Source organism: Rhagoletis zephyria, unplaced genomic scaffold (genome assembly GCF_001687245.7).
Source record: "Rhagoletis zephyria isolate East Lansing unplaced genomic scaffold, Rhagoletis_zephyria_1.1 Rzeph_scaffold_01714, whole genome shotgun sequence".
In the NCBI taxonomy this organism is placed as follows: Eukaryota; Metazoa; Arthropoda; class Insecta; order Diptera; family Tephritidae; genus Rhagoletis; species Rhagoletis zephyria.
Window position 1 is genome coordinate 63,705 of NW_016158798.1, and position 12,345 is coordinate 76,049.

Genomic DNA, 12,345 nt, shown 5'->3' on the forward strand with positions numbered 1-12,345 from the left:
ATTTATTGACATCAGGCCGGTACTTTAGGGTGATAAGCACTGAGATCTGGGACAAACCTTCTCGGGACATACATACCTAAAAAATAATATTCCTACTAATTGGTAACCTCCTTTTGTGGAGTTGGCGAATAACTCATTTAGAGCTTATCTTTTTGGTAGCTCATGAAGTAAAAAATCGGTAATGACCATAACTCTTATTTTGTATTCTATTATGTATAGTATGTGTTTCTATTATTTTCATCCCTCTCAAGCGTTCATTTATTTTTACATGTGAGCAGGAACTTTCTCTATCTGCAGCCATTATTTACAGGATCTCTATAGCGAAGCAGTCAGCCACAAAATTTCGTTGGCCAAAACTTTTCCATCATCGCCTTATTATTGTATATTTGTTTATTATCCTTCCACTTACACGCCACCAAATTGACAATTAAGTCAAGGGCGTACTCAACACAATTTGAGGTGTTAACTTTTTATTGATTGCGTTGCCATTTGTTTATGACACTTGAGTGGGCCTAAAATGTTTTTGCATAATAGCTCATAATGGCACAACCATGGGGATGGTATGGTGATGGTGGTGGAAGTAGAAGTAGAAGTGCTATCTATCTACATACATATATGTAGATAATACATGATACAAGTAGTGGTGGTAGTGATATTGTTGCCGGTCGTGACGTTTTTGTTGGCGGCCGCCGCAATGCTGCTACCTTCACAAGGGTGTTTGCAATTGGCTATTTATTTATTTTGCGGTTGAATCTGTTAAGCTCACCACTTAACACGCTCACCGAGCATTATTCATTCAACATTTATATAGGCATGTCCGTATGTAACAGCTGAGAACAATGTACTGTTGTAAATGCAACGCGTAGCTTATTAAGTTATACATCTATCTACTTGTCTATCTGTATATCTAGGCGTGCATGTAAATTTTATACTTGTATGAAAAGTGCATGTTTTGACTTGAATTTGTATTATGCTTATAGTTATTTCGCTACTTTTTGCGTTGTTGCGATTACACAAAGTCTGTATCTTTTTGATTTAAGCGGCGTTTTCCCCCACTCAGTCTTAGTAAATGATTTAACTTTTTTGTTGCTTTGATTTTGATTCTCATTTTTGCGCTTTACGTGCTGAATTAATTATTACTATTTATAAACTGGCACATATGTATGTATGTATGTATAAGTTCACGTGGTTAGTGTGTTTATACCCTGCATGGGAGAGCCACTAGTTGTGAACTATAACCAATTTACTTTGCAGCTCAACTTGTTCGTCTTGCCTCCTTTTTCTATGCACCCGACTGGTATTTTTAACATGGCGGCGTTTCACGAAAGATCAATTGTCTGTCCGGCTTTGCATCAGAACCAACTAGTAGAATGACTAGTAGCGTCATACCAGTTGGCGGAGTAGTCTACCTATTCACCGCCAGTTATAGCAGTAAATGTTATTTTGCTCGTGTTCAAATCCTCGCCCAGCGGAAAAAAATATATGTAGGTATTTTTTACGCATACAGTCAGCGGCAAAAATATGCATACCCTGACGTCTTGACGATTTTATTTATTTAATTTGCCACACCAAATTTTTCTTTTTTTTAGGATGTTACTTTTCTTCTTCCATATAACTCATGAACATAATCTTTTTTCACATGAAATAAGGTACGCAACACCCTTAGCGAAAAAAATCGAATAGAAAAATTTTGGGTTAAAACTTCTTTCATTTTTTTTGCATAAAAAAAAGATTCTTGTGCTTTTGCTGTTGATTGAACTCAGTTTTTATAAAAAAAAGAAAAATTCGCTATGGAAAATGTAAATAAATAAAATCGTCAAGACGCCAGGGTATGCATATTTTTGACGCTGACTGTATATTATTTCTTTGTTTTTTTTTATATTAATTAATTTATTTATTTTCTTTAGTTTTAAGATCGAAGACCCCTTTGCGCTACCGGTTTGGCTCGATGCCCACCATGCTCCCAGAAAAAATATCAATACCGCTAACGGCCAAGGTATTTGCCCAGGGATTTTTTCACAACATATGCAACCGTTTTTATTTTAATTTTTTCCTCTAGTTTTTTATAAATATATGGTTATTACTGCAACAAAAATAAAACATAAAAATTAAATTTCTAAACTTTATGCAAAACTCAGGAAAATTCAATAAATTTGCATGCAAATTTGCAACTTTTTTTTAGGTTTTTTAGAATTGTGTTCAGGTTTTTAAGAAATGTGCAGTTTTTAGCCTATTAAATTTTAGTGCAAGTTTGAAGTTTGACTTACCGTTGATTTTTGGCAATTTTTTCCATAAAAAAATCTCAAAACTCAACGTGATTTTTTATAAACTTCAAAAATTTTAAGGGCTGCAAAACTGCATTCTCAAAAAAAAATCTTAAAAATCTGATTAAAAATTTTAAATTTTGCATGGATATTTATTGAATTTTCGTTACGAGTTGCACAATGTTTAGATAATTGTGTTTTTATAAATAACTTTCGGAAAAAATAAAAATAAGCATTGTTGCATATGTCGTGTAAAATCTTCTAGGCAAATACTTTTGGCCGTGAGTGTACATCTACATAGTACTTGTATCTACTCAGCACAAATAGCGATATTTCGCAGTTAGTGGTTTGCCCTCTTATTTGTATTGTAAATCAGCAATTAAAATGCTGTATAATTGCCGCTTTGAATTTACATTAAATAACTGACTAATTACACAGATAATTTATGTACATAAGTATGTGTACACCGAGAGTAGGCTGACTGTTAGACTGGGCAATGCTAATATGTCAGTGTGCTTCTACTTCGTTGAGCCTAACAAAAACAACAACAACAACCACATTTGTTGGATTCAATTATTTTTATTCGCTTTTTGCTTTTTTGCCACTATCTCATGTCTACCTCCCTTCAGTTTTTTGCGTGGTCTTTGTGCACTGCCCTGACACTTGTCTGGACTACATACATAGTTGGTTGGTGGTTGTCTTATTTGTCTGAGTGAGCTCCTTTGTTCAGTTACACGCCTACCGCCTTTGGCTGCCTTCAAAAACATACAAAAAAAAGTTACCTTACACACGCCAACTACCTTACTAACTACTGTTTGACATTCCACGGAGCGGCAGCTGCAGCTACAGCAAGAACGACAACACCAACAACAACATATAGCAACTACAACACAGCTTCAATAAGCTTCTTTGATTTGACTTGACTTCACTTGGCTTGGCTTGGTTTTTGGGTAGTTGCCATAATAACGCTTGATATGGTGGTCAAGTTATGCGCTCGGGCCCCAAGTGACTACTCGCTGGCTAGATGGCAAGCTGAGTGAATGAATGAGTGAGTGTGTGAGCAATCAGAGAGTCGGTTGGCAGCAGCTAGTTACATAGCTTTGCCGAACCACCAACATTCAGTCAGTCAATTGGTTAGTTACTAAACTTAGTTGGTCGCTTGCTTGGCTAGATGTAGGAAAAATCGCGTACAGTTTGTCAAGATGCAAAAAACGGCCGCAACCAGTAGCTGACTGACTGGTGAAAAAAAAATATATGGAATGCTTTAACTCTACTGTTGGCACTGATGTTGTGGCTGCTCCTATACACATCTTTTGATCGGCTGTGGCTTGTGCTTGTTGCCTGGCTGACGTTGATTGTCCAAGTAGCAACACGTTTCCAGTTCAGCGAGCACACCACCCGCTCGCGTTGCTTGCAGCCAGCGCCTCTTCTTAGCGCTGCCTTAGTCATCAGCACTTTCATTTCCTTTCCTTGCAATTATTTTCAGCTTCTTTGCAGCAGCTCCTTTTCATGCTTGCCCTGGTCGATGGTGAGGAGGGAAGGTGCGCGGAAAAACAAACTGACATCAAATTAAACTTACCTTCGCCGTAGTACATTGACTCATAAGGGGATACATGCGCTCCGTATGTAAGTATGCATGTACCTGAAAAATTGAATGAGCAGTCAGAGGCTCACCTCTTCTAATACCAGCGCTCTCATACTGCCTTTAGGTTATCTTGCCACTGGGTTCTAACAGCAGCCATTACCAGTATCTATCTACTTTTAATTTCTTCCTCCGCATGCCTCAAGTTTCGATACTAATTTGCGGCACACAGCCGAGATTGCACTCTCTTATGCCGCTTTAGTACACTTGAAAAGAAAAGTAGTCGTACGTTTTGCATTTCTATTGAGTTGTGTGAGAAATTCTGTTACCTACATAAATTGGGGCTTGACTTCAGAGTTTTGACTTGAAAAAAACCAACTTATCCACTACTTACTGCTACCTTACGCCTCGAGATCGTTACCTTACCACTTCTTCGAAATTTTACGAAGACCTTCGAAATAGTCATTTCTAGCCGACTTCCTTTCCTCAGTATTAGTTTAGTTTTTCTTCGAAGCTTTCTTTTTTATTTTAGGATATACATTGCAATCTGAACGATTTAAATCTAAACTATAGACTGTGTAATTTAATATTTCAAAAGCACATNAACCTTCGAAATAGTCATTTCTAGCCGACTTCCTTTCCTCAGCATTAGTTTAGTTTTTCTTCGAAGCTTTCTTTTTTATTTTAGGATATACATTGCAATCTGAATGATTTAAATCTAAACTATAGACTGTGTAATTTAATATTTCAAAAGCACATTTATAGATGTACATAGGACTGCGATGCTTGTCTGACTCTTGGGAACGGGCGCATTGCTATGCAAAATAAGCCCGACCCGAGTCCATTTTCCCGGCATTCCCAGCTGATTGTAAGACCTTGGACGTTTTTCTTTTGCCATTGCAAAGACGACCCCCCTTGTGGTGAACCAAATTTTGTCACTGGTAATAATTTGCTTCATAAATTCATCTCTGTTCTCGTTACCCATATCAAAAACCCTCGACGTGTCGATGCTTCTGAAGTTGGTTAAGTATTCTCGGCACCCATCTTGATATCTCAACCATTTCTGCGATTTGTACATCTTCTAGAACTACTTCTTCGCTTTAATTGGCTGCCCTGAGCGCTCATCCTATTTAATCGACTCTCAACATACTTGAATAATGAGCCTACTAAACTCCTCTTCGACTTCGATTNCGCTGAGCTTAGATTGTGCTTGAAACGGTCTGAGATGATATCTCAACCATTTCTGCGATTTGTACATCTTGTAGAACTACTTCTTCGCTTTAATTGGCTGCCCTGAGCGCTCATCCTATTTAATCGACCCTCAACATACTTGAATAATGAGCCTACTAAACTCCTCTTCGACTTCGATTGGTACTGAGCCACAAGCCCTCGGTAAATAACAGCACTGAATCTCCCTGCTCGTGTTCAATCGCTATTTTAGAGAAAGCGGTAGCCAGACCGCGCTCGCAGACAAAAGCAGACTAACCTCTGCTATGCAAGCTCGATCTGATAGTGATAATTTCTGGGCATCATCAGGCTCATCTGAAACATATATTTCCACAGCAAGCCTTTTTGCAATTGGAGGCTGGCCGGTGTCTATAATCCGCATCCTTCGGCATATGCTGTTTCGCCTTGTCGTTGGAGTTATGGGAAAGAGAGGCAACTCAGAAGACTAATCCTAAAAATTCGAAAGGCCAGTGTCGAAACCCTCAACCTGATTGATCTGTAATAAAATTTTCTTGTCCGCACCCGGCTATTCCTAGTTAGCACTAAGTCCAAAGGCATGACCGTAGCTATAGCCTGCCGTAACGTGGAGTGTGAAGCTGAATATTCGGCAGTCCAGCGAACAAAATAATTCTATTAAAAACTTCTACTAATTTTTGTTTCCACTAAGGTCGGGAATTTCGATATCATGGCAAGTTTTATTTTAAACTCGAGGTCGATCGGTATGCAGGGTCCTCATGGCAGCGCATTCTTTGGCATTTGCTGTTTCAACTTCTCTCAAAAAACAGTCCAAACCCAATTGGTCTCCAATATCGACTTCTCCTTTTCGAGAGCTTTCCTTCCAACTACCACTAATCAGTGCTATAGCCAAAGAAATGGCCTTACCGATAGCACTTTTTCAACCGAATGTGGAGGATGTAGCTTCACTCTGGTACTCCAGAGTAGTGATCACCCACTATCCGCACACCTGTCGACAGACAGTTCAGCTCTTCCATAATGGACTGCGTTAATTTTTTCGTGTATTCGTATGAAAAAAGTACAAATATTCGTACAGCCATTCTGTCCATGCTTGAATTATGGAAACGAATTTGTGCTATGTATTTCTGCAAACCGCTCCCTCACGTTAGCATAATTGCTTCTAGAAGTTTCTATTAAGTTGTTGAACTCCTTCTACATTTGCTATTGCCTACAACCACTTCTTGGTAGCCTCACTCCCTCCCACCTTCATCGTCTCGTGCCGTTGTTGAGCTCTCCAGCACGCATTTGCTCATGCTACTTCATCCCAATCCCCATGCCAATCGTTATATCATCTTATTCCTCCGCTCGTTTAGCTCATCGTACTCTTATCCTACTTTTCGCGTCGCGTTTTCAATCACACCCAACACCAAACCAGCAACGGCAATTATGCCCGTCAAAATGTCGACAGCTTCAATATAAAACAACTCAGCGCATACACAAACTAATAAATATACTCGTACATACATACAGATTTGAAGATTTTCTCGTTCACCTTTTTTGCCACCTTTCTCTGCTTCATGTTCGTTTTCTAATAAGTGCTTTTCTTCAACCTCTATTTCTTTGCAGATAAATAAAAGCAGTTTAAATCCGAAATCGGGTAAAAAAGTGACAACAATCAACTGCTCAAAAGAAATCAATCGTCTCGAAAAAATTACACGAAAGCGCAATAAACGCTCAAACAAAAGATACCAAGTGATTAAATTGTGGTACAAAATGTGAAGCCAAAATAAAACAACAACAAAAATAGCAAAGAAAAAGAAACGCTAAAAAATGCAAAAGCGCAAGACAGCGAAGTGAAAAGTTTTAAATAAAAGGTGAAAAAGAATCACATGTAATTAAACGACGCACAAGCAACGAAAAACGAAGACAGAGAGAGAGAGAGAGAAAGAGGGCGAGAAATACAAAGCCATCGTGTGAAAGGGTAAGAAATCGGTAACAAAATCCGTAAAAAGCAAAAGTAACACGCACAACCCAAACCCTGATCCCCAGTCCAGTATCAGACCGTGAAGAAGACCCCAGTCTCTGTGTGCACAGTCCAAGTCCCGTGAGGGACCGCAGGCGACGCCACACGAGACGAACACGAAACGTAACACGCACGGAGCAGCAGCTAAAAACAGCAACCCACAAACAGGGGGAACGTTGTAATAAAAGAAAACCAACAAAAAAAAAACAACAATTCGTTCGCCTCGCCACAGCTTCGATTTTGAGCTGTCATAACGCCGATACGACTCAGACGCAAAGGAAAACAACATCGGCGGCGTGCAGGGCGCAATCAAACAACACATTGAAGCTAGGCAAATTCAAGCTGAAAGAAACTACAATAAGTACGCGGTCAACGCGCCTNAGCTGTCATAACGCCGATACGACTCAGACGCAAAGGAAAACAACATCGGCAGCGTGCAGGGCGCAATCAAACAACACATTGAAGCTAGGCAAATTCAAGCTGAAAGAAACTACAATAAATACGCGGTCAACGCGCCTGCAGCAGCAGCAGCAACAGCAAAAGCAGTGCAACAGCCACACCACCAACAAATAAAAAATCCTCCGCCACGCATACAAAGCAGGCAAACAAGCAATCAATCTTGACGTGCGAGCAAGCTGAGTAGTGAGTAGAAACCACTTTTGAGTACAAAAGCAATTGCGCTATTCGCTCACACCGTTTTTGCCTGCAGCTGCAACAACGGCGACGGCTATCAAGAAAATTGAAATTTTTCCTATGCGTTGCGGAGCGTAAAAAACAGGTATTATATGCAGCTAAACTCGATGTATAGAGAGAGAGAGAGAGAGAAGGAGAATAGTTAAGAAGCATTACAACGTGTCAAAGCAGAAGAAAAGTGCATGCGATTGCTGCAGAGAGTGTGTGCATCTGGTATGAGAGAGCAATAGCGCGAAAAAGGCGAGAGCGCGCTGCGTGCAACGAGAGAGCGCAACATACTACAACTGGAACTGTTTTTGGTTGCGCTGCATTCGTATTTGTAACGACCACGGGTGGTGTGGGTACACAGCAACTGCTGCAATTACAACAACTAAAAATAGTAACTAGTCTGGCTGGTTGCAGGCAAAAGGTGGTCACGCAAGACGTGTAACTAACTAACCAACGAAGAAACGAAAAAAGCGAACAAGCGGCCAGTCAGTCAACGAGGAAGTAGCGGCAAGACTACACTGGAAAGTTGAAAAGAACAAAAAGTACAAAATAAAGCCAGTAAAAAGGCAGCTGTCGACTGATACCGTGCACACAAGCACACGCGCGCGCGTTTGACAACATTTTACACCTTTTTCTCCTGTCATCAACGAAGTGCAAAATATACTGACGCTAAGCAGGCTGTCCTGCTGTATGTCCGATTGACCGATTGAGCGCGCGATAGCCAAGCTAAAACACGACGTCAAGGCAATAGTTTCGGAAGCGCGCGCACGCAAGGAATACGCGACAGTAGGGCGCGAAGAAAATTCGTATCCGCGCGGAGTGAACACAAATACGATTGAGTGAAGCGCAGGACCTCATACACTTTTCCAAGCACAGCGCGGCACGGTAAATTGCGTTTAGTTTTCAGTGACCATCGCCGTATTGTGCCGGGCGCATACCCAAATGCAAATTTCATACGAGTATTATTATGGGCCGTTCCAAGTTTCCCGGGAAACCGTCCAAGTCGATTAATCGTAAGCGTATCAGTGTATTAAAATTGGATGAAGAAGCGGCGGCAGAACCTGAGGATGATCTAACAGCGGCGAGTGTTGACAGCGATAAACGCGACAACTGTGATGATGATGATGATGATGAAAAGGGCGATGGCAGTGGCACCGCAGGCGGTGATGGTGTTGGAGAAAGCGGTGAAGCGGGAGGCACAAGTGATGGCAGCGGTAGTGGTGGTGGCGTGCGCAATGTAAACAGTGGCAGTGGTGCAAGCGGTGACAACGAGATGGGGAGTGATAATAATGCCAACGGCAAGGGCGCAAAAGCGGTGGGGGATAGCGCTGCCAGCAGCAGTAAACTTGCCAGTGGCGCGAAAAGTGCTGAAACTGCACAAAGAGCAGCAGTCAGCAACAGCACCAGTACCAGCAAATTCAAAAATAGGAGCAGCAGCAGGGGCAAAAGTAGGCACAAGGAGGCTGATACCACTGCTGCCAGCCACGGCGATATGGATAAAATAGTCGAAGTCGAAGTTGCACTTGATGACAGCAAAAAGCAAGCAAGTGGCGCAAGTGTAGTTGCGGATAAAGTGGATGACAAAGCGCGTGCAACGAGGCATATGACAGCAACTGCTGCTGTTGACCAAGGAAAAGTTGTTGATTGCGATAATGCAACGCATAGTGCACAAAAGCAGCCCGTTGATGTGGCGATGGAAGTTGAAGATGCTGAGGCTGAAGAGAATGAAGGAGATGAGTGTCATAATCCGCCGGGGAACGACCATTCAGTTGTTCTAGACGGTGAAGGTGCTTGTGATGATGCTGATGGCAATGACGACGACGACGACGACGACGACGAGGACGAGGAGGACGAGGATGACAATGTTTCGTGTACTAGTCGGAAATCGGTGCAATCTGCTTGCTCAGCGACCTCTTCAAACGCCTCATCAATTGGCTCCGCCACCACAACAACAATAGCAACTGCAGGGCCAGGAGCTAGGTCAGTGGCAACAGCATTGGCATTTAGCCGTAGCAAACGTGATGGTAAATTTAAAAACTTGAATCTTGCCAAGCCTGAGGTGATGTTGCCATCATCGGCGAGATTAAGGCAACTGCAACAACAAAACCAACTTAATTGCCCTTCTCCACCAGCTGCAACAGCAAGCGGCAACGGCAACAAACACGGTGGTGCAACTAAATCGTCGACGACTACATCTTCGGCCACGGCCACAAACACTTCGCGCTTCTCGAATCCCTTCGCTGTCGATGGTACGCTTTGTGCGGCTGACACTGACGATGAGGCGTCGTCGTGTATCATGGCCGCTGATGAGGTAATAAATGGCAGTGTTGGCGTTGCGAACGTTCACCATGGCAATGGAGGGTGCGGGAGCGGTGGTGGTGGTGGTGGTGGTGTTGCCGGTAGCGGTTGTGCTGACAATGATGGCGTTGCAATGGTAAGTGCTTTTGATTGCATTTCTTTCGCTTCTTTACATTGTCATTATTATTATTTTTTTTTTTAGTTTCTGTTTTATTTCTTCATTGTTTTTATTTTGCCTGTTATTTTTACTGCAGTGATGTGCTTGTGCGCGCCTTTAAGTTGTTGACTGCCTTTGTTGATTCTACTGAAGTATGTAGCTCCTTTTTGGCTATTGTTTTTCTTTCACTTGTTTTATTTTAAATTCCTGTGTAGGTAGCACTATACATATTATTACTTACTTTGCTTCTATACTTTTATTTTTATTTGTATATTTAAATATTTATGTATATGTTTGTTGTTTACGCCTTTGTTTGCGTTACTGATGGCGTTGTCTTGTCCCGTATTTCTTGTTTCTCTTCTCCTTCTTTACACTGTTGATTGTGTGCTGATCTTTTTGGTATTTAAAAGGATTGATTCATCTCATCGTCACAAATTGCGGTTTTGAATTGGTTCCCTTCTTACGCTTCCCATTGTTTGTTTATACGTTCGACCGTTTCAGGCGCGAGGTGTGGCCCCATTAAACGAGCGCTTTTGTTCCTGCGAATGCAAAAAGTTGACATTTTAATGAGTACACTTACATCCGAGTTTTGCCGAACATTGGCAACGTTTTCTCAGAAGCCATTTGGTTATAAAAATATTAAATTTGTGTTGGTTGAAAAGGCAGCCGTATTTAGCTTGATTTAAGTTGGGATGAATGCTCTTGGTTAGGCCAAATAAGGACATATCTATGGGTGATACAGTTGTAGCACTATTTTACTGACAACCGTCATGAAATCAGTTTAATTAACGCTCAAGGGACTAAGATATTGGGTAATCGAAAAAGTTCTAACGGATTTGGGTATCAAAATTAAATGAATCTTTTCTCATATTTTAAATGAACTTTTTAAACGAAGTTTGTCGAAGGATATGAATTCGTCGGAATATTTTTTTTTGTGTGTATTACCGGATAACTTTGGCCCACGTGGACCGTTTTCGATAATTCTTTTTTTTTTATAGAAAGGTACCCCAGGGGTGGTCCATAATAAATTGGTTAAGATCTGTTTTTGGATGATGAAAAAATTAACGGTACTCTTAAATTTTTATATGAGAATTGAAGCCGGTCTTATTTTTTGCTTAAAATTACTTGTTTTTTTCTGGTAAAACTATAGTTACGGGCCCGATCTTGATAGCCATCTATATATTAGTAGGCTAACATAAAATTGGTTTGGCGATTTTTCTAGACCGATTTCAAAGCCAAGAACACCGTTGGAAAGGTATTTTACGGCCGAAATCGTCGTTAAAAAATTTCCGTATCTATGTTGCAAGTTGTTCATTTTGAGTTTTCAAATTTTCTTTCACTTCGTATTTGAAATGAAACTTTGTAAAGATGAAGAAAGAAATTATAAGAAACGATGAAGATTAAAAATTAAGGCAAAATAGAAGATAAAGACGGAAATGTAAACAATGAATTAGGTTAAGAAAATTTTTTTAAATTTTTGGAAAAAATACATATATCCAGTCATCAAACATTTATTTTTCGAAAATTATCCAGTCATAAAAATGTATCCGAGTCATCGAAGCTTATAGTTATCAAAATTTCTCGGGCTACCCATGTTTATTGAGTTATCGAAATTATCGTTACACAGAAACTTAGTTATCGAGTTATAAAAATTTTTGGAATTGTCGAATTATCGATATTTTTGGAGTTACATATTAATATTTGCGAACTCATAAGTATATGGAGTTCTTTCGACTTATCGGAGTTATCGATATTTATTGCTTTATCGAAATTTGTTGATAGTTATCGAAATTTGTTTTTGAATTTTCCGAGGATGTTAAACGATAGCCGTAAATAAAGAAGACACTTCAGCTTTCGTTAACAACAAGAACACAAAGATATGAATTTATTCAGAGTTTAATGTAACGAAGTTTAATTGTAAAACGATTTCAATATTTCTTGACTCGTTGGCGTCTGTTCGCGTGTCGAGTAAAAGAAAAGGAAAACTAATGGCATACCATGCCAGGCTTTCACGTCCATAAACCTAGCTGACCCAAGTCGCCCAAAAATTAGTTTTAGTGGCGTTGAAGAACACCTAAAAAACACCTAATTCCAGCATATATCTGGAAAATTTAAAACCTAAATTTAACGATGGGTCAGCTAGGTTTACGTAAACCTA

At 40.3% G+C, this 12,345-nt stretch overlaps 1 protein-coding gene across 1 annotated transcript in view; it reads left to right on the forward strand.

Moving 5' to 3' along the window:
- The first annotated feature begins 7,477 nt into the window (after positions 1-7,477).
- LOC108364934 (histone-lysine N-methyltransferase trithorax-like) overlaps positions 7,478-12,345 on the forward strand; it is a 25,367-nt gene continuing 20,499 nt past the window's right edge. Inside the window, 1 exon segment of the mRNA XM_017618817.1 lies at positions 7,478-10,166. Coding sequence (XP_017474306.1) covers positions 8,700-10,166 — 1,467 coding nt within the window. The 5' untranslated portion in view covers positions 7,478-8,699.